Below are 22,862 nucleotides of genomic sequence, written 5' to 3' on the forward strand. Positions count from 1 at the left end.
TAGAGATTTAAAAAAAGGAAATTGTAGAGTTTTTCAAGCTCTACAATTTGTTTATAAGAATTTTACACATCAGATTAACAGTTTCAGACATTTTAAATTTGAAATTTACATTTTATTTGCTAATTCATAATTTGAAAACAAATTAAAACTGCCATTAGATATTTATTTGAATTCTTAACTTAATGCTGTAATTATTGAATAAGTTTCGATAGGGGATTATTTTTACCCTCAATTCGTTACCTTCATTCTACGGAATAAATATAATAGATTTTTGTTACTTTCTTCGAAAAGAGATCGGATAATACTTTACAAGCTATTGTATTGAAAATATTTATGACTTACTTATGAATTACTTTGTATTGATAATTCGGGTCACTAAGTCCCATTTGAACGAGACAGGCATTAGGCGTCACTGTGCCAGGTATACAATAAGTAATTAGTAATGAATACTACGATTCATGATGGGACTTTTAAAGTCATTGTTTACAAATTATGGTAAATTTTGAAAAATCTTTCTGCCAGACAGTATTATCTCTTGTTGTAATGTCCTTTTATATAAATTTTCACTTTAAAAGTTATTACAATTTAATGCTTTTGATTTTAAATTATACTAAATAATTTAAAAATAAATCAATTTGTCAGGTATCGGGTATTTTTGAAGATTTTTCTGTGATTACTCTACTTCTACAAATATTATGAAGAAAAACATCTTAAGACTTTATACTAAAAATTATAAACTGTAAGCCGTATCAAAATCGGTCAAATCGTTCCAGAGATATTTAATTAAAATAGTTTTTTTTTTTTTTTAACATAACTTCAAAATTTTACTTTGAATCGTTTGATAGATAATGAATAATTTTTTTTTGTTCGAAAAACTGCGTCGAAATTTTGCGTCATTGCGTCAAAAAATTTTTATGTTAAATATTTAACACTTTTTTGTATTGATTTAACATAATAAATGTTAAATTCATACATATAGGTGTTAAATATTTACATTAGTATTTAACACAAAAATTTTAAACACTAAGTTTTTTGACCCAATAACGCAAAATTTTTTGCTGTGTATAACTTTGAAAGTTATAGTCATTGAAAAATTTCTTAATAATTATTTTTTTTTATATAACTTTTGAATTTTTAAGCTCGGAGAGCTCTTTTTTTCAATAAAAAGTCCCATCAAAAACGATTGATCCAATCGGAAAATATTGCAATTTAAAATTTTCAAAAAAGTATGTATTTACAACCACTAAATTTTCGAGTACGAAGAGCTCGAAAAAGTATACGAGTTGTATTTTTGAGTTTGAAGCTAAAAATTTTAGAATAAACAATTTACTGAACGTTTTGAACTCGTACATAGCGGGAAGTTTCTTCTTTGTGACTCGAAAAATATTTTAATTATTCCGATGATTAGCACTTTTGATTTATATTGTATTGTTCTATTCAATTGAAAAAGCTTACTGTCTGTTGATTTACAATTACTAGGCTACATACAATAATACTTAAATCTCCTTGGCGTCACGAGTAATTAGTAATGATAGGGAGACATATCCAGGTAAATTTTCATTAGACCCTTAGAGGATAATCATAATTCATCAGTTGGGAAAATTGATTTGATGAGCGTTCATTGGGCCTTACATTTAGCAGAGGGGATGTAGCAAATAAATACGCCTAATTTTGGTAAAGTAAGAATCACTTTTTAAAATTCTTCGCTCTGTGCAGACGTGTGAATTTTTAATATACATCTCCAAGTGCTTTAACTGTGCAATCATCAATGTTTTTATTTGTGGTCTTGTTTTATCTTCAAGAGCTTTAATAGCGCAGTAAATTTTGTATTTTTCTCATTTGTAAATTGTGAAGAAAAAAAAAAGAAAAAATGTCTGTAATGTGCCAATTAAAAAATTTTGAAAAATTGTACCACGTATATTTTGATGAGGTGTCTATCTCGATAAAGGATATTAAGATAGAAGTGATCCGTCAAATGCGTGTTAGTGAGGATCGGGAGTGGGAGATCATCGCGATGGATCTGAAGACCAAAAAGGAATACAAGGATGAGGACACTGTGCGCCGTGACACCACGATCCTTCTCCAACGCCGAATCATTCCAGAGAGCCAGCTACAGGAGAGGAAGAGGAAGCTGGAGTGGAAGCGCCGCGAAACTGAACTCCAGAAACAGTTACAGGAGTTGAAGTCAGCTGCCCTCGACCGTAAGCAAATAGACCTTACGAAGATGGAAGGAACGGAAGAGGAAAAAATCAAAAAGATGATGGAGATGTCAACGGTGGATTATGCACCGTCAAAGTGGTTGAAGGTGCCATTCAAAAAAACTGGACCGGTGCCTACCTCTTACGTCTGCCGCCGTTGCCATAAGCCTGGTCATTGGGTGTACCAATGTACTTTCACCGTCAACGGGAAGCCGGCTTCGATAAAAAAGGCTAGAGGAATCCCGAAGACGATGATGGCAGAAGTCGAGGGCCCCGAAGTTCCAGGAGCCATGCTGGCTGCAACGGGGAAGTACGTTGTTTACTCTGGGCTCTAGGAACATCCGTCATCATCACCACCATCAGCAACGTCTTCGTCATCGTCAGTTCCAGCCTCATCGTCACCATCGCCATTACTATCAAAGTCCTCGTCATCGCCAGTTCCATTGTCACCGTTACCATCACCATTACCATTAACATCGTCATCATCAGATCCACCATCATTATCGTCTTTACCGAAACCATCATCGAAGTCACGAGCACCATCATCATCTGCGCCTCCGCCATCGTTGCCACTAGAAGAATCATCTTCTTTATCAGCGTCGTCACCAGCGCTATTATCATCATCATCATCATCGCAGGGTACTACCGGGTTTTCACCAAATAGCTATACTCCGAACACCTCCGACAATGCTTGGTACTGTTCATCTTCGGATTATCAAGGCTCGGGGTATCAGAACAGTTATTATGGGTACCCTGTGTATCAGCCATATCTTGGAGGGGAACCATCTTACCAGGAGGTAGATGGTTATCCAGGATACAACAGTTACAACGACTACAGCTACCAACAACAAACGCAGGTAATTGACGATCCTCTTGATGAATTTGAGAGGTATCTTCAAAAGAAGGATGCTGAGAAGAGGAACCAGAGACATAGGACTAAAAGCTCCAGGTCCTTTGAGGGACGCAGAAAATCACCCTCTCCTTCGAGGAAACGAAGAAAATATTGTTAATTTTGTAAATATTTTTTTTTTAATTATGTAAATAAGTTTTTTTGGTGTTTAGATTTTTAAAATTTTTAATCTGATTTTTATTATTATTTGCACATTTGTATTTGTATTGAATAGAAAATTAATTTAACATTGTAAAATATTGTTATCATAGTAGTAGTGTCAAAATTATGTAAAAAATTGACTAATTATTTTATATAAAATTTAACTTAATTTGAATAATAAATATTATTGTATATTTAGATTAAGAATAAAACTTAAATTAAATTTAATATCCTGTGTCTTTATTTTTAGTAATTAAATTACAAATAAATATAATTTTAAACATAGATAAACGAGTAAGGTAAAAACCCAGTTATTGACACTTAAAATTTTATTTTAATAAAAAAAAAATCAACTCTAATAAATTAATAAATATAATTTTTTAGTTATAAATTTTAAGATGATTAGTTTTTTGAGAATATTTTATTTTTTTAATTCAAATAAAATTGCAAGTGTCAAACAACTAATTGATGTAATAATTTTTGAAACTTTTTTCATCTTCATTCATTGATACTAAATTTTTTTTAAGGTAGTACTACCGGTTTTAGAATTGACGTTCAGAATTTAATGAAATTTGGCATATTGGTACTTTATAACATCATAATTAAGCAGTAAAATTTCTTGAAGTCTGGCAAGTCCTGAAAAAAAGATATTAATATCTACATATTTTTACTTTTACCATTGATCCTTATGGAGAATCACAGACTTTATTTTATTTCACAAAACTGGACGTTCAGATTCTTATAAAAATCAAGACAACGAGAGAAAATAACATCTAGAACATATTTAATAACAATCAGTATGGTTTTCAAGAATATGAGAATATTTATTAATAAAAAACATTCAAAATTTATCTCTGTCTCTCTTTCTCCAACGTGATTTAGTATAGGGGGCATTCCATAGTGACTGGTGGGACATTTGATTCGGGAATTCCATCAATTATAAGCTACAATTATGTGACTGAAACGTATACTATAGTAAAATGTATCTTATAGTGTAGAAGAATAACTAATTAACAACATCCCTTTGTCAAAAACTTCGATTACTTTTTAAGTTTCTCGTAATTATCGTTTGACTGAGTGTGACTGGTGGGACATCGAAAAATCCTTCTCTCTTACCGTAGTATACTTAAAGTCGAATTTCAGTTCGACCACTAAACTTTTAAAAAATACTTCCCTCCTCAATACAAAATTTATCCTACAAACATTCAATATTATGAAGAATTAGACTGATTACCTACGTAGAAACAATTAAAAAAATTGTTTTTTATTGTGACTGGTGGGACAAGTACAAAATGTCTACATCAAGTTGTTTATTGAAAAGACTTTTATATTATTTTAACCTTAGAAACATAATTGTTTATATATTTAATTAAAAATCATTTAGGATAATTAAAAAAAAACTTATTAAAAAACACAAATAAAGGATTTAGCATGCTGACAACACGATCTTGATAAACTTAGGTGTTAATAACGATCAACATAAAAAAATTTGTTCTTAAAACTATAATAATAAATATGTTAGATAATAACGAACACAAAATTAATTTTCTCTTAAAATTCGTCCGTTTTTTATCCTGTTTTCGTCGGGTTATGAATCTTAGGAAAATAGTAAATATATATGTACTCAGAAAAATATACAAGAAATAAACTGAGAATAGGAGAAGATTCATAAATAAGGATGACACGCAAAATCGTGAAGCATTCCACATTTTTAAAATTAAATAATGTTGTGAAGCGGGAAAGAATAAGAGTTACGGCAATTATTACGTGAAGCTTTCTACATTCACGTAACAGGATAATTGGGAGGATAGCTTGCGAGAAAATTCGGCGAGAAAAATCGCCAAATTTGTGATTATTTAGGTTAAAAAAAAAATTTCATCATTTAACTGAAGATTACTAAGAGAAAAAAAGCTGTAAATTTCAGTACTTCAAATAAATTTTATCATGCATTGACTACACGGAAAAAACGAGATTTCACTGGTTTCCATTTTGGACGGAACTTAGTTCCATCTATAGTGAAAAAAATTGACAAATGGTTACTACTTCAATGTAGACTGTAGTAGGTACAGTTTCCGTTTATTTCAGTTCAATCCGAGATGGGGCTCAGAGCCATCTGAGATTTATTTGTCTCAGATGGTTGTCAGTACCACGCGCATGCTCGTCAGTCCCATCTTACATAGAAGTGGCGTCCATTTGGAATTTAACTAAAATCTATCTGCAGATAGTACCTATTTTTACATTATCATTTTCAAGTGCAGTTTGCAATCAAATATATATGAATAATATAAATGAATAATAAGTATAATATAATGAATAATACTAATCCTTTACTTTCACACACACACACACACACACACACACACACACACACACACACACACACACACACACACACACACACACACACACACACACACACACACACACACACACACACACACACATACATACATACATACATACATACAGACACCGTGACAACCTCGCGGGGATAGTCAGGGAAGCTTCCTGTGACCTTCAAACGTCGAGATCGGATGAAAACTCGATTTTTGCAAAACGGGGTGAAAACAATAACTTCCCGATTTTTGAAAATCTTCGATTTTCTTAGCGGAAAGTTAAAAATAGTTTAAATAAAAATATCGCTTTCGATTGAGGTTCATATTCAAGGCAATTGTATAAAGAAAATTATAAGCCATATCGCAAAATGATTGGCTTAAAACTCTTTGAGCTAGACTGTACACAGTTTTGAAAAAATTCGTTTCGAGAAAAACGTGTTTGAAAAAAAAGTGACAGAAAAATTTAATGTAAAATAGTATTAAAGTAATTATTAAATCGCTTATAACTTTTGAACGAATAGGAATTTTTACTTAAAATTAAAAATCAATATTTTTGAATAGTTTTACAAGCGACTTATAAAAAAAAAAAATTGAATTTTTTTAAGCCTGTACTCGTATTTCCCCCCTTAAATCAAGGACTTATTAGTGTTTTCTTCAGCTGCCGCTTGGTTTCTCTTTCGCCTAATACGCATATCATCAGAGTATCATCTACCATAATTCGTGATTTCATGACCAATAATCCCAACATATGTAAGTTTTTCAAATAAATTACTGTTATTTTCTTCATATCATCACACGAAACATTTCTTCTTTCTCTATTATTGCAATTGTTTTATAATTTTTCCCGTTTTACAGTCAACTTTCCAACATAACCTCAACAATGTTTTATTACGCCGGGTTCAATGTGAGTCCGAACATTACATCCAGTAACAATGACCGTCCAATCATTGACAACTTCAGTGAAGTTAAAATCAACAACCTATCAAGCATAACCCTGGGCTGGAATTATCTCCTAGTTTGGAAGGAAAATTCAGTATTTATATCCGAAAAATACATAAATAACTGTGATGAGAAACAATTGTCGATACCTACCAGCCCATCAACAAAATTTTCTAGCGCTCTCGCTGGAAAATCCTCAATTACCCTCATCTCAACAGACAATCAAATATGGCAGTACAAATTGTACAGCGACAAATGGAACAAAGTAGATAACTTCACAGCTAAAGATGAGTTAGTTTTAAAAATCGATGGAACAAATCAAAATATCTGTGCTTTAACAAACTACGGAAGAATTTACAATATTCCAACTCTTCTGGAAATGCCGACTGGAAACGACTCAAAATATACTGATATAGTCTGCGGGTTCGAACACACTTTAGTGTTGACGAACAATGGTGAAGTTTATTCGTTTGGCGGGGGCAGCAGAGGTCAACTGGGACACAATGATCTAGAAAACTCTGATGAACCTCTATTAATCGAAGCATTGGCTGGTTTGAAGGCAACCAAAGTAGCAGCTGGAGGGTGGCACAATGCTGTTATAACTTCAGATAAGGATTTGTACACTTGGGGTTGGAATACTAACGGGGAACTCGGGTTAATTGGTTCTGAGAAAGTGATTGCGGTTCCTACCATAGTAGATTTTTACAATGAAAAAGAAGAAAAAGTTGATGTAAATGTAACAGATGTAGAATGTGGTAATAATTTTACAATTTGCCAAACAGATGACGGTCAACTTTGGGGATGTGGGTCCAATAAGTATGGCCAATTAGGCCTCTCTCAATTATCAATTACGAGTACGGATAAATTTGTCCGATTAAATCCCAAATTTAATTGTAAGAATATTAATTATTTTAAATGTCGGGACTGGAGTACAATTATTAATGTTAAATAAGGGAATAATGTTAATAAAAAATCATTTTTATTAATTGGATATTTTTTTATTATTATCAAACAATTATAAAAACTATAACCTCAAACAATTGAGCAACAATTTATATTAGTAATAATTGAAAACATTAAAACATTTTATAAATCTATTTTTTAATCAATAACATTCTCCACCATTATTAAAAGGCACGATAAAAAATAGAGTATTTGGGTAGGTAATTATAATCATAATAAGTAATAGTTTTTTATAAATTACTTTTTAGAAAAGGCTTCAAATCAGAATGAAATGATTCGTTGACGCTGGTTTGATTCAAAGGAGACTTCATCGCTTCAGTGAATAATCTTTCGTAGACGTTGCCGTCGTAAGCGCCGAGAGCTGAGTCTAATATTTCATCTCTGATGTCGAAGGCGTCGACTAAACCAACGGCGTTTATTCTTATTGACTGGAAAAGTTCTTCAAGACGGTTTTGGAGAGCCGGTACATCTTCAGCTTTCAAGCATGAAAACTGAAAATATTTATTTATTTTATTAAGTTATATACTTTACATACGTAAATTATTGTCCAGATAAGAATTTCTTAGCTTAAGATTTTTTTTTATTATAAACAATTTAAGTTTGTTAATTTTTTGACAAGAAAATATTAATATCTGCCTGATTTATAAAATGTTTTCTTCTATTATAAAAGATAAACAAATTTTACTTGAATTAAAAAAAAATTACTTCCATCAAATTGACAAATTTTTCAGATAAAAAATATATTTTTAATAATTATTGAGAATAGGTACATGTTCTTGGGTAAGAAAATTTTTTTTTAAAAATAGTATTTTTTTTTCAGTGTAGTAGAAAATATCAATAATTTATATTAATATTAATTTTTTTATTAAATTAAACTATTTTCTTTTATGAAAAAATCTTCTCTTGAGAGATATTAAAAACTTATAAATTTTATCAGTAAATTATAAATCGATGTACTAATTAGTAAACTGTCTAATTCCATTTTAGAGAATCTTCTATTTATACGAAAAAAACAATTAGTTCAAAATTTATTATCACTTTAAAAACCATTTAATATCATTTATGTCTAATAGAGATATAATATTTAGGTTTGAATCATTCAAATAACTTATAATTAGATTATTGCTACATCAAAATGTTAAAAAATCACCCTCTAAAAAATAAGGAGTTAGACAAATTGCTAATTAGACCGTCGAAATGTAAATTGAAAAAACAAATTAACTTGATTCAAAAGAAAAATTCTTGAATTAAGAAATTTTTTTAAACTTGAGTAAATTTTACTTGTTTCAGAAATTTTTTTTTCTTTTCAAGACTCCTATTTAAAAATATTCATTGAAAAAAATTCACTTTCATGAGATTTGAATTTTTTAAATAATTTTAATTGATTTTAATTTCTCAATATATATATATATATATATATATATATAGATATAGAATTTGCATAGAGCGAATTTTTTTCAATGACTATTTTGAAACAAAAAAAATTAACTTGATTGAATTATGAAATCTTTTTTCATTTCAAGACTCCTATTTAGAAATATTCATTGAAAAAAATTTACTTTCATGAGATTTGAATTTTTTTTCAATAATTTCAATTGATTTCAATTTCTCAGTATATATCTATAAATATAGAATTTGCATAGAGCGAATTTTTTTAATTTTTTCCAATGAATCTTTTGAATCAAAAAAATTAACTTGATTTAATAAAAAAATTCTTGAATTAAGAAATTTTTTTTTAAATTAAGTTAATTTTACTTGTTTCAGAAATTTTTTTTTTTCAATTTAAGACTGCAACTCTTCAATGTGATTTTCTTAATTCAAGAATTTTCATTTTATTGTTAAATCAACTCAATTTTTTTTTCAATACACCAATAATGAATACTTACTCTTAAAAAATCACCAAGTCGTTGTAAAACCCAGTAAACAGCATACATTTCACACAATTCTCTCAATACATTATGTAACTCCTTGGAAATATTCGTCAAGCTTTTGATCCACTCAGCGAATCTTAATACCAAAAATGCGCGACAATGAGCCTCAGCGGCTTGTACTAGTTCAATACTTGTATGATTCCAGGCATCTTCTGGACTCTCACCCTTGCGTATTCTCCTGTCAATATTTTCAGTCGCTGTACGGATTTTTCTATACAAAAAAAAAATTATTTTTAAATAAAAAAAATTATTACAATTTAAAAAAATTTGAATAACAAAATAACTACCCAGCAGCAGCAGATTGATGAGCGATAATAATACAAGTCAGTGTATTTTTCCATGGTCGTCGCTTACCGCCTTTCGCCAACACGGATAGATATTTAACAGTAGGAGTCAGCGGATCACTAGCAAGCGCCTGCTTGCAAGCTTTTACCAGATACCGCGCGGTCTGTAATAACATAACGGTGTTTTCGCCTTCGTAGGTACAGATCGCCGTTACTAAACTGTAAGTCCCGGGTAAATTACTTGCGTTCATGTATCCATGACCGCCGCAAGCTAGACGCAGTTGTTCGACTCCCATAGCTGCATCTGATGAGGCGACTGCTTTCAAGCAGCACGTCAGTGCATGCAACTGGAATATTTTTTCTTTATTATCTAAATTATCACTTACTAACTTACAAGCTATAAATTTATTAATAATATTATTAAATTACCTCAGGCAATCTTTCCAACTCTCCTTGATGTAATTCAGCAGATACATTGTTGTACATTTCCCATATCCAGTCGGCAGACAGCATAAATGAAAAACACGACGCCAAGTGGGGGAATAATTTGTATTGTTGCGTTACAAAATCTATTATTTGACACTCTCCTGCACTATTTTTAAAATTATTCATTAATAATCTATATTATTAAGAGAATAACCAAAATTTTGTGACCAGTGTATTTATATGATAAAATGGGTTTTTATGGTTGAATTTGGTATCGTTGAAAGTCTTGACCTGGAGTTGTACCTTTTCATGATTTCATATCATTCGCACCAATAGTCAATTTATTATGATAAGTATTTAGGTTGTATTCGAAAAAGCTCTATCTTTAGATACATGATTAAGAAATGACCTTTTATCGTGTGAAATATTGACATTTTTAAAGATATAAGCTCATCCCGATGTTACACTCATCGAGACCTTTCATTTGAGTACCCACATCAATTTTTCATATATTTTATATATTTATATATATATATATATATAAAATATATAAAAATTGCCATGTGGGTACTCAAATGAAAGGTCTCAATGATTGTAAAATCGAAATGAGTTTATATCTCAAAAAATGTCAATAAGAAATGACCTTTTATCTTGTGAAATATTGACATTTTTAAAGATATAAGCTCATCCCGATGTTACACTCATTAAGACTTTTCTTTGAGTATCCACATCAAGTTTTCATATATTTATATATATTATATGCATATATGAAAAATATATCAGAAATGCATGTAGGTACTCAAATGAAAGCTCTTGATAAGTGTAACATCGGGATGAGCTTATATCTTTAAAAACGTCAATAGTTAAAAAAGTACAGTGCAATTTAACAAAAGTCATTATTTAATAAAATGAAATTTTATTTATTTATAGTTCACAAGTCACGGCAGTCACATAGTGACTGCAAGGTTGCTAGTCTGTGTCATTAAGAGTTAATAACTAAATTTTATCTAGCACGAAATTCAAATCCATTTATAACTACTCCGAAAATCTATCATGATAAATTAACTATCGATAAAAAACATAAAACCTTGAAAATTTACAAATTCATCAAAAATTTTTTGATACTACTAACTAAATTGAACTAAATAAATCCATTTTATCATATAAAATATTCTTTAAAATTGTTTTTTTCTCATAGATATTAAAATTATCAATATTTTATTATTTAAAACTTACTCTGCTTTTATTTGACTCTGTCTACGCACAGCGCTGTAACGTATCGCGATGGTAACAGCTTTCGACAAAAATCTCGCGGTATCGCGTACCAATAACACGCGGACAAACATCATCGTCCCATAGGTAAGTTTGTCTGTCGCCGGTTTCACGTACGTTCCATCTTCCAGGACTTGTGCGTTTTTCATCAGCATGTTTTCCCGAGGTATTCTCACCCTATCAAAGCCCAAAAATCCATTATTGGTAGCATTCATTCCCAACTTTGTGCCTATTTCACCAATCTTTATTCCTGTAAAAAATTTTATTTCCTTGCAAGTGTTAGAAACTCTTATCTCATAATTTATAATTAACCAGATAAAAAAAAATTTTGTTACCAGGTAGTGGTTCATGTGTTTTTTCATCTCTCAATTGAACAATAAACGGGTGAATTCCTCGGCAAATACCTTGAGTATGCAATTGCGCCACCACCACTGCATAATTCGCCGTGTGACCAACTAATAAAAAAAAATTATTTGTTATTAATTATTAATTATTATTTATATTTTATGTCAAAAATAATTAATACTTACGACCACCGGGCCACCATTTATAAGATGTACGTGTTGGACTGTGTAAAATAAACTCACAAGTATCTGGATCATAAGTTGCAGTTGTTTCTAATCCTCTAATAAATGTTCCATGACCCAATTCAGTCTGAAAAAATTTTCTATGTTAATTAATGTTATCAATTATTTTTCAAGTCCTAAAGTCGATATAAATTTTTAATTTAAATTTAATTACACAGTGAGTGTTTATTAGACTGGGCCAAAAAAACTGACTATTTTTTTTTTCTATCGATACTGTGAAAATATCATTCATGATGATAAAAAAAAATTATTGTGCAAGTTTGAGTCCTTAATAATAATATTAAGGGGTGTACCGTTACGACTATTGATTTTTCAACAGTAATCGCATTTTTTACTCAAAATTCGTTAATTATCAATCTGAAAAATTTTAGCGATATGTATTCTTATAGGAAATTAAATTTCCTAAAAAAAAGTTATCTTTGTAAATTACTGTAAAACAAGCCGTTTCCTTGTAATCATGCCTTAAACAAAGATTTATTTTTTCAATTTTGCGTTTCAATTTTGGATTTTTGTAGCTACCAGAAATATCAATATTTTTACAATTTAAAAATACTTATTTTCAAAGGAAATTTAATGCTCTACAAAAAGGTCTCTTAACATTTTTGATTAAATTCACTCCTTTCAAAGTTATTCGACGTTGAAGTGAAATTCAAAAATAATTTATCGTTTTTCGCGTTACACATGATTTTCCTTTTGATTGAAAAATTTATGACTTTAATATTGAGAATAATTTTTTGTTAGAAGACTAATTTTTTTTATAAAATCATAATTTACCAATGTATTATTTTGCTTTTTAACGATTAATTATCGACATAAATTCATTTTTACTGTATTTAACTAACTCCAATAGTAAAATAAATTCGGTCCCTTTATTATAAATTATTTATTTGCCTAGTGACATACTTTTTACTTACAGAAAAAAAAAATTGAATAATAAGTCAAAACAAATTAAATCAATAAAAGAGATAAAAAATCATTTTATTTTCACTTATAATTTATATTTTACAAAAAAAATTCTTTAATTGTTATCAAATTATGGCAAATGATCAGTTGAAAAAATAATTATTCAATCAAATTACTTTTATTACAATTTGGGTATTTTTTCCGGTGTTCACTAACGGCTAACAACAAATACTGAAGTTGTTCTTCGTTTTAGTGAGACACTTATTGTAATCTTCAATTAATGATACACCACGTTCTGCAACATCATTGACGACAGCTAATTTTCCAAAAATTCCTTACACTCTTGAAAACTATCATTATTGGACCAATTGCTTATGTCTTCATCGATAAAATCATACGGCAAAATCAAATTCTCTTTGAATATGGTGAGCGATTCTACAGAAATGAAGTCACTGATATCTTTTTCTAGCAATTCATCTGAATCGCTTGCTACTTCATATTTTCTGGTTTTAGTATTTGATGATTTATTATTTATTAGATTTTCAATCAGGCATTTTTTTTTCTTCACAGTCCGGGCAATAGAATCATCACATAGAGACATTATGGCTACTTGATCACTCAAATACCATAAATCGCTCACCATCTTCTTGAGCAGCTTGCGATACAGTCGAGTTTATTTTGTTATATAATATCAATTGTTGCATCAAAGTCAAATCATTATTTGGAGCCAAAATTGCCGAGGATGAAGTAAACCAAGCTTTTATATAAGTTGTAACTATGAAAATACAAATATGACGAAGATTATTTAACTCTTTAGGTGTAATCTTAAACTCTGTTCGAAAAATAAATATTTTCAAACAATAAATCGCCTTCGACATCCAACGAGCATGACTCATTGCTCCCGGACATTTAAAAGTGTAATTATCCTTTGGCGTAGCTCCCAAGAAAATAGATGATAACTCAAAAATTCTCGATAGTCATTTCTTGGAAGAAATTTCTGCAAAAAAATATGATCATTTCTGTTATTATTGAAAGGTAATATCTTTACATGAGAACTGGAGATTTTAAATTGTGTACACAAAACGTGGTCAACTTGAATTAAGAAAATTATTAAAAAGAACACTATCTTGCCTAAAATGAAAATTTTCTTTGACCAAAAAGTTTTTTCTGTGTACTTTTACAACTCAAATAACAACTCAAAATATACCTGCGAATAATTATCGATAAAACTTAATAGTTCATCTTTTTTGTTTAATAGTATATTAGCCACTATCTTATCGTTGATGCCAGCGTTATATTTGGATGTGTTGATTTTATTCCAACCGATTTTAAATCGATTAAAAAATGGAACGTTCGGACCTGATTGTACTGGCCAGTAAGCTTCAAAAACGCCTTTTATGACAAGTTCAATTACATGATGACGACAGGGTAACCATATAAGCTTTCGTTTCAGAATTTTCTCAAGCTCTACGCCAGCGCCATGATGAATTCCTATAGATTAGAAAGATAAAGATTTGATTAGAAACATGAATGGCAAATCAAGTGATTTTTTATTTTGAACTATATTACTTCCATAAATTCTGAAAATATAACAATCAGTGGAGTTAATTTTTGTAATAAAGTTTATTTTTAAATATTATCATCTGACCACAGAAAACTTTATTTTGGCAAAAATCAACTTGTCGGTTTTAGAGGTTTTAATTGGAATATTGAAAAAATAATTGTGAAAAAGATCTTAAGTATAATTTTCTCTACTTTTCAAATCTGAGCTTTTTTTCAAGTAAATAAGACTAATAATTAAAATTTACCCGTATTGGTTGCTGCAGTATCAAAAGCATATCGCTTTTATGTAATTACTGACACCCCATTGCTCCATAGTTGAGTATACAGCTAAAGCTTGCTCAATCCCAGATCCTGAATTAATTTTTGGAATACCCAATAGCTGTTCACTGCCAGACGATGTTAAAAAGCACCGGAAGCCTATCTACTGTTTCTGTCCCAACAATATCACTTAGCAGTTTACCATCCCAATGGACCACATAATTGTCATTGAATTTTAAGTCTTCTTTTAAGCCTTTAGCAATTTCTTTCCGATGAATTATACGCTGTCGTTGAATAGTTTTATAACTCAAATTTACATTCCAGTATCGAATCCCACACTTTTAAAGTAGCTGCCAAAACATATGTGGCGCTTCGGCTACCCATTACCACGATCCAGTGCAGCAGCTAATTCTGGCGTCATAATATTAATTTTTGGTGTCCGTTTTGCTGTTAAAAATCTGTTTCAAAGTTAGACACATTTGAATTTTGACTCATAAATGAATCTGACTTTGATTGCAACTCCTGACTAGATGTTGTAGCATCACAATCATCATTACTGTTATAATCACGAGAGGTGTCTTCTGAAAAATATAAATTATTTTGACATTGTTAAATAGAAAATACACTTCTTACAAAAAATAAGGGAGCAAGAAAAAAATCAAAATATTTGGGGTATTTTCAACAGTCTGTAACTTATAAAAACTATCGTACAACAAATAAAAAAGCAAATTGCAGCTCTCAGTATTTTTATTTTTGGATCTGAGTTCCAAAAATTTTTATTCCTAATCTTAAGAAATCTACCGAGATAAAAATTTTTGAAATTTTTTTGGTTTTATTCTTAGCTTATGGATTTGGAAAAAATTTTTTTGATTTAATCTCTATATGGACTGGATATCTTGCTCATTGAGCTTCGATTTGTTAGTTTGAAAACCTCGATTTGAGCATTTCTCGCTGAGATATCGGCGTTTTAATGAAAAAAGACCATTCTGTCTTTGATTATCAATACCTCAGCAACCAATGATCGTAAAGAAAATTCAAGATGGGTTTTGAAAACTTGGATGAATTTTCTACAAGAATTAGCCATTGATTTTTGAAAAAATTTTTAATCATTACATGAATTTAAAAGCAACAAAAAGGGCTTTTCGTAGTTTTTAAAAATCAATTGCCTAATCAAAATTTGCTGCAATTTCCTTTTTTATTTACTGTACGATAATTTTTTCACAAGTTACAGCCTGTTGGAAATCCTCCGAATACTTGGATTTCTTTCTTACTTCCTTAATTTTTGTAAGAGTATGATAAAAATTACACAATTGTGTAAGTTTGCAAGGCAATTAACTACTAAAATATTATTTTTGTGTAGAAAATATGCAAAAAATAAGTTATAAAAATTGTCAATCTTAACATAATTTAAGTTAATTGTACAGAAAAAGATTATATCATCAGCCATATAAATTTTAGGAAAATCTGAGATTTTTCGAGCGTGAAAATAATTTCATTGGCCTAAAAAAATTCGGATTGAATCAAATTATTTTAGTGTTCTTGGATATATTTTCATCAGTTGAGAAAATTGATTCTTTATTGAAGAATTTTTTTCTTACTTTGTGTAAAACTTAAAAATTTATTGAATATAATAATTTAGATAAGTATTTATTCATTAGAACATAGTAACTTATTATTAGCACGGTACAAAATAGTTATTTTGACTTTATTAAACTATTATTAATGAATACGTACCTATCGCCTCTATTTCCATTATTTCTTCGTGTTTTTCGTCTGAGATATTATTATTATTTTCTTGCAGATTTGAAGACATTGAAAGTTGAAAATCAATATTATTATTTCTATCGAAACCTTTTAAACTATTCTTCCCAGTGATGTCAAATAATTGTTCGAGTTTTTTTTCAAAGCTATTTTCTCTTTGTTTTTGAGCACGTGATTTTTTTTTGCGATTGCACAGTAAATATTTCCACTTTTTGAAAATACTAATTATTTTTCTTTACAATGTTGCAAAAACCAGAAGTTGAAATCTGCAAATTATTCCAGCAGTCTTGAACGACACTAGCAGTTTTTGAAGCACTATCATAAATTTTAATTTGAGAACTTTATGTTGATAAAAATAATGATAAAACTTCTTTGACAGTCGGAAGCTTACGGTTATTAATTTTCTCAATAGGAACACCGATTAAATAAGTTTTCTCCAATGACATAGTGGCGAGTTTTTATCAAATCGAACTTAAACGTTACAAAGTAACGTAATGAAACAATTCACAAACACAGAATTAACTAAACGCTTAATTTGTAATACTGAAACAATTAGATACCATAAATAAATTCAAACTATCAATTACAATTAAACAATCTAAAGAAATAAAGAAGAAAATTATATACCAAACAATAAATAAATACTTAATGAAAACTCAAATTTGCGTTGACAACGTTTAAGTTACTTTGCACAATGAAGAATAGAATCAAAGTAATTATGCACAAAGAGTATTCATTTTTTGAACAATGCAATGATAAAAAGCAGGGGTGGGAGTGAAGAAAGGCTATATTTTCAGCTTCAGTAATAGATTACGGAAAAGCTCACGATACCTCGCAGCGCTTTGGCGTGAAGAAAGGCAGCGCTGTAGCGTATAACAATCAAGGTCATTTTCCGATCAAAAGGAATCAAAGTTATTATATACGGAAAATATTGCCTTTTTTTTGAAAAGCGCAATAATAGAAGCAAGGTGGTGGGAGAAAGGAAGGCTATGTTTTCAGCTTCGGTAACAGATTACGGAAAAGCTCACGATAACTCGCAGCGCTGTAACGTGAAACTTTCAAGGTCATTTTCAGGTGGTCGACTTCGCTAATAAACACTTACAAATGTAATCGTGGAGGGAGAGTAAAATTAAATTCTCGTTGACATTAAAAAGGACAAAACAACAAGAGGGGTAAAACGGAAGTTTAAAAGTGTAAGTTTATAGAAAAAAAATATATCCCTATACAAATAAATAATTTATAATAAAGGGACCGAATTTATTTTACTATTGGAGTTAGTTAAATACAGTAAAAATGAATTTATGTCGATAATTAATCGTTAAAAAGCAAAAATAATACATTGGTAAATTATGATTTTATAAAAAATTTAGTCTTCTAACAAAAAAATTATTCTCAATATTAAAGTCATAAATTTTTCAATCAAAAGGAAAAAATCATGTGTAACGCGAAAAAAACGATAAATTATTTTTGAATTTAACTTCAACGTCGAATAACTTTGAAAGGAGTGAATTTAATCAAAAATGTTAAGAGACCTTTTTGTAGAGCATTAAATTTCCTTTGAAAATAAGTATTTTTAAATTGTAAAATATTGATATTTCTGGTAGCTACAAAAATCCAAAATTGAAACGCAAAATTGAAAAAATAAATCTTTGTTTAAGGCATGATTACAAGGAAACGGCTTGTTTTACAGTAATTTACAAAGATAACTTTTTTTTAGGAAATTTAATTTCCTATAAGAATACATATCGCTAAAATTTTTCAGATTGATAATTAACGAATTTTGAGTAAAAAATGCGATTACTGTTGAAAAATCAATAGTCGTAACGATACACCCCTTAATATTATTATTAAGGACTCAAACTTGCACAATAATTTTTTTTTATCATCATGAATGATATTTTCACAGTATCGATAGAAAAAAAAAATAGTCAGTTTTTTTGGCCCAGTCTAGTGTTTATAATCGATTTATTGATTGCTTGAAGAAATGAGGTTTGAGCGAATATTTCTTTAAGCAATGAAATTATGCATGTAATTATTGCTTCACTATGTACTTAAAAATTTTTCTTATCTTGTTAGGTATGAAAATAATTTTTTATTGGAATATAATAATTTTAATTTTTAAGAAAAAATATTAAACATTCAATTAAATAAGTAAAATTAAAATTAAACAGTTTGATGGAAAAATTATTTAATACTAGCAACCTTGCAGTCACTATGTGACTGCGATGACTGGTGAACTATAAATAAATGAAATTTTGCTTTATTAAATAATTACTTTTGTTAAATTGCACTGTACTTTCTTAACTATTGACATTTTTAAAGATATAAGCTCATCCCGATGATACACTTATCAAGAGCTTTCATTTGAGTACCCACATGCATTTTGATATATTTTGATATATACATATATATATATATATATATATATATATATATATATATATATATATATATATATATATATAAAAAAATATGAAAAATTGATGTGGGTACTCAAATGAAAGATCTTGATGAGTGTAACATCGGGATGAGCTTATATCTCTAAAAATGTCAATATTTCTCAAGATAAAAGGTAATTTCTTAAATATTGACATTTTTAAAGATATAAACTCATTTCGATGTTACACTCATTGAGACCTTTCATTTAAGTACCCACATGGAATTTTTTATATATTTTATATATATGGTATTTGTGAAATATATAAATATATAAAATATATGAAAAATTGATGTGGGTACTCAAATGAAAGGTCTTGATGAGTGTAACATCGGGATGAGCATATCTTTGAAAATGTCAATAGTTCACGAGATACAAGGTCATTTCTTAATTATGTTAAATTGCACTGTACTTTCTTAACTATTGGTATTTTTAAAGATGTAAGCTCATCCCGATCTTACACTTATCAAGACAAGAGCTTTCATTTGAGTACCCACATGCATTTTTGATATATTTTTCATATATACATATATATAATATACATAAATATATGAAAAATTGATGTGGGTACTCAAATGAAAGGTCTCGATGAGTGTAACATCGGGATGAGCTTATATCTCTAAAAATGTCAATATTTCTCAAGATAAAAGGTAATTTCTTAATAATTGAAATTTTCGAATGCAGCCTAAATACTTATCATAAATTGACTATTGGTAAGAATGATATGAAACCTTGAAAAGGCACAACTCCAAGTCAAGGATTCCAACGATACCAAATTTAACGATAAAAACCCATTTTATCACATAGAAACACTGGCTACAAAATTTTGCTTATTCTCTTAATAATATAAATAATTGACGATAAAAATTTTACCTGTGCATACGTGCCGATTATACTACACGTCCATGCACGACTAATCCAATAACCCTGCTGTTCAATCGTTCCTTGTCCCATGATTGTCGGTATGAACATCACATAGTGAAGAGTTAATGGATTTCCATCTTTAAAAAGCGCTGCTCCCAGCATACCTCCTAATACATGTCTATATTTTTTTAACAATAATAATTAGTATTCATGAATGTTCAGAAATGAATTAATTAATTATTTAAAAAGAAGAAAAATACTCACGTATACAAATCAATTTCTCCTTTACCCTGATCTTGTAATTGTTTAACTTTGCGTAATACAACGCAACCTTTCCTGATGGCATCTTCGTAAAGTTCTTTGTGACTTTTATAACTGTTTGGAATTTTATCTTTCAGTTCTGGATCGCTGAGAAAATATTCCTCTGTAACACAAAATATAGTTATGATTTTTTTTCTAACTTAGTTAAATAAAAAATTTCAATAATTAAAAAATTGAATTTTTTATTATTTTTGCGTAACTTTAAAAAAATTTTACATGTAAATTCAAGATGATTAATGGCAATAAAAAATTAAATTATACCGTTATAAATACGTAGCAACACTAAAATACCATGCGTGAAAAAATTACAGTGTATAATTTAAAATTGCTCAACATAATACTTTAGACTTTGAATAGAGACAAAAAATATCCGAGCAGAAAACTAGTAAACCCGTTCTCGCGGAATAAAACTTCTTATAGAAGCAGTAAAACGTTAATCACTATTTAGTGATTATTAATGAAGAATAAATCCTTGTTTATACACAAAATGGCTTGAAGGTGATAAGTTCAAGTTTTATATTTTAGCTATCATACACATTGATTAGTGTTATTAATGATTATAGTTTAATTATTTATCTATTGAGTTAGAAACATCTAATGAACTAGGTTCTGAAAGTTCAGAAAATAATATTTTTTACATACACTTTGTTACATATTTGAGCGCATATTAATATTTATTATCGTCTTAAAGAATTCTTGATTAGATTACCATGTTAGCGTCGTATTTCAGTAATAAAAACACTGTTATCGATACATTAAACTTGAACAAATTTTTTATTGTTTCAAAGTGACCATCGCATAATTTTTATAAAAAATTTTATCAAGAAACAATTAATTACGTTTATTTTTTTTTGCTTGTATTTACAAAAAATTAAAAAAAAAAAAATTGTAAACAATTTATTTTTAGTTTTTAATGCCAGAAAAAAAAAACTAATCAAACTTTCTATTTTTACACAGCAAAATTAAAAAGTATAGATATAAAAAAAATTGTAAAAAAAAAATTGTTAACAATTTTTTTTTAGTGTTTGTATGTCAGAGAAAAAAATAAAAAAGAAACTAATCAAACTTTTTATTTTTACACAGCAAAATTAAAGAGTATAGATATCAAAAAAATTGTAAAAAAAAAAATTGTTAACAGTTTTTCTTAGTTTTAAATGCCAGAAAAAAAAAGAATCAAACTTTCTATTTTTACACAATAAAATTAAAGAATATAGATCTAATAAAAATTAGAATTAAAAAATAAACTTTTAGTTTATTAGTCACTTGACTATTTAAAATTTTTATTTAACAAAAGTTATTTTCAAGAAATTGCCTTTTTAATTTACTAAAATTTTTACATATCAATTTTTTTTCTCATTTTTTTGATAATACGGAAGTTAGCCGACATTTTTAATTTTTTGATTTTTTTTTCATTTATTAAATTAGAGCTAAAAAATATTTTTAAAAATTGCACTTATAATTTTTCAAGTTTTTCACAAGTGAAAATTTTTATTTTTTTTGTAATAATTTTTTCAATAAAAAAAAAGTTCTAAAAATTTTTAGATGTCGGCTAACTTAATTTTCATATTTTTTTGCCATAATTTATTTCTAACAAAAATTCTTAAAAATATCAAATACCTGTTCAAAAAAAATTCTGATTCAAAATGAATTTAAGATTGAAATTCATATTTTGACACAAATATGAATTAGTTTTGAGATCAATCCAAATTTGAAATTGATTTGTAGATATAAATTAGCACGTCTGTAAAACTTTCGGTCCTGCTTCAGAATTTTAATAAAGACTTAAGAATATTTTATACATCAAATCAATCCTAAATATTTTTAAGTCTTTATTAAAATTTTGAAATAGGATCGAAAGTTCTACAGACGTGCTAATTTCTATTTACAAATCAATTTCAAATTTGAATTGATCTCAAAACTAATTCATATTTGTGTTAAAATATGAATTTCAATATTAAATTCATTTTGAATGAGAATTTTTTTTTGCACGGCTATTTATTAAATTAATTTTCATAAATACTTCAAATGAACTAGTAGAAAAAAAAACATTAGTCATTAATTGAAGTAAGAGTAATTGATAATTAGAATTGCAAATTACCCGTCAATAAAAATCAATTGAAATTATAACTTTAACTTCACATGAAACAAAAAAGTATAACTCTCAATTTAGCGATTAAAAAAATAAAAATCACCTCTCTCATGACGGATCGCAGTTTTCTCCGCATTGCCATCCAGCAGATGCGTAAGTTCAATTGGCTTAAAAGTACAATTATTTCTCTCGCGTTGCAAATCCTTGTTCACTTCTGTCATATTGCAATCCAAAATTCAAATTAATAAGCAGTAAAATTCGAACATACAATCTGCAACTAATTATTTCAATTAAACAATGTTGAAGAATACAACAGACACAATACAAATTTAAGTACTAAAACAATACTGAATTAAAAACAACAAAAAATGATAAAAACTTTCACTTTGTTTTTACAGTAAATACATTTGAAAGCACTGGTAATCATTACAGTTGCCAGCCGACTGATGACTGATGACGTTCCGCCAATAGCAATCGCAAATGATGTATAATTTCTCCGAACATCAAGGACTTATTTATTCATCTGCTGTCTCACTCTTTTTTTTCTGTCATACTGACAAGTGAAACTGACATTACTTGTTGTAATTATTTTTTTTCTTGTGTATTTTGTTTACGTCAACCTCTGCATGAGCGCAGTGTCTAGATTACTGCAATTCGCAATTGAACTTACCAATTATCG

The 22,862-nt window shown here is 28.7% G+C and overlaps 3 protein-coding genes across 7 annotated transcripts; 2 read left to right on the forward strand and 1 right to left on the reverse strand.

Moving 5' to 3' along the window:
* The first annotated feature begins 1,870 nt into the window (after nt 1-1,870).
* LOC123260479 (E3 ubiquitin-protein ligase RBBP6-like) lies at nt 1,871-3,208 on the forward strand. Its single transcript, XM_044721587.1, has 3 exons — nt 1,871-2,476; nt 2,534-2,604; nt 2,653-3,208. The coding sequence occupies exons 1-3, from the start codon at nt 1,871-1,873 to the stop codon at nt 3,206-3,208; spliced, it is 1,233 nt and encodes a 410-aa protein (XP_044577522.1).
* A 3,009-nt stretch (nt 3,209-6,217) lies between these two features.
* LOC123260562 (RCC1 domain-containing protein 1-like) lies at nt 6,218-7,476 on the forward strand. The gene is made up of 2 exons (XM_044721723.1): nt 6,218-6,335; nt 6,441-7,476. The coding sequence occupies exon 2, from the start codon at nt 6,466-6,468 to the stop codon at nt 7,474-7,476; it is 1,011 nt and encodes a 336-aa protein (XP_044577658.1). The 5' UTR covers nt 6,218-6,335; nt 6,441-6,465.
* Nucleotides 7,477-7,567: 91 nt separating this feature from the next.
* On the reverse strand, nt 7,568-22,809 carry LOC123262306 (probable peroxisomal acyl-coenzyme A oxidase 1). 5 transcript variants are annotated; one of them, XM_044724490.1, is made up of 11 exons: nt 22,589-22,809; nt 22,287-22,454; nt 20,038-20,197; nt 19,783-19,951; nt 11,931-12,054; nt 11,736-11,855; nt 11,365-11,650; nt 10,132-10,294; nt 9,706-10,049; nt 9,374-9,629; nt 7,568-7,978 (listed from the first exon to the last, which is right to left on the reverse strand). In XM_044724490.1, the coding sequence occupies exons 2-11, from the start codon at nt 22,402-22,404 to the stop codon at nt 7,718-7,720; spliced, it is 2,001 nt and encodes a 666-aa protein (XP_044580425.1). In that variant the 5' UTR covers nt 22,405-22,454; nt 22,589-22,809; the 3' UTR covers nt 7,568-7,717. The 5 variants fall into 5 exon arrangements, with proteins under 5 accessions (XP_044580425.1, XP_044580427.1, XP_044580428.1 ...); XM_044724492.1 differs by having other exon boundaries at nt 22,287-22,460; XM_044724493.1 differs by having other exon boundaries at nt 22,287-22,460; nt 22,580-22,809.
* Nucleotides 22,810-22,862: the final 53 nt, after the last annotated feature.

The sequence above is a fragment of the Cotesia glomerata genome, linkage group LG3 (assembly GCF_020080835.1).
Source record: "Cotesia glomerata isolate CgM1 linkage group LG3, MPM_Cglom_v2.3, whole genome shotgun sequence".
Classification (NCBI taxonomy): Eukaryota; Metazoa; Arthropoda; class Insecta; order Hymenoptera; family Braconidae; genus Cotesia; species Cotesia glomerata.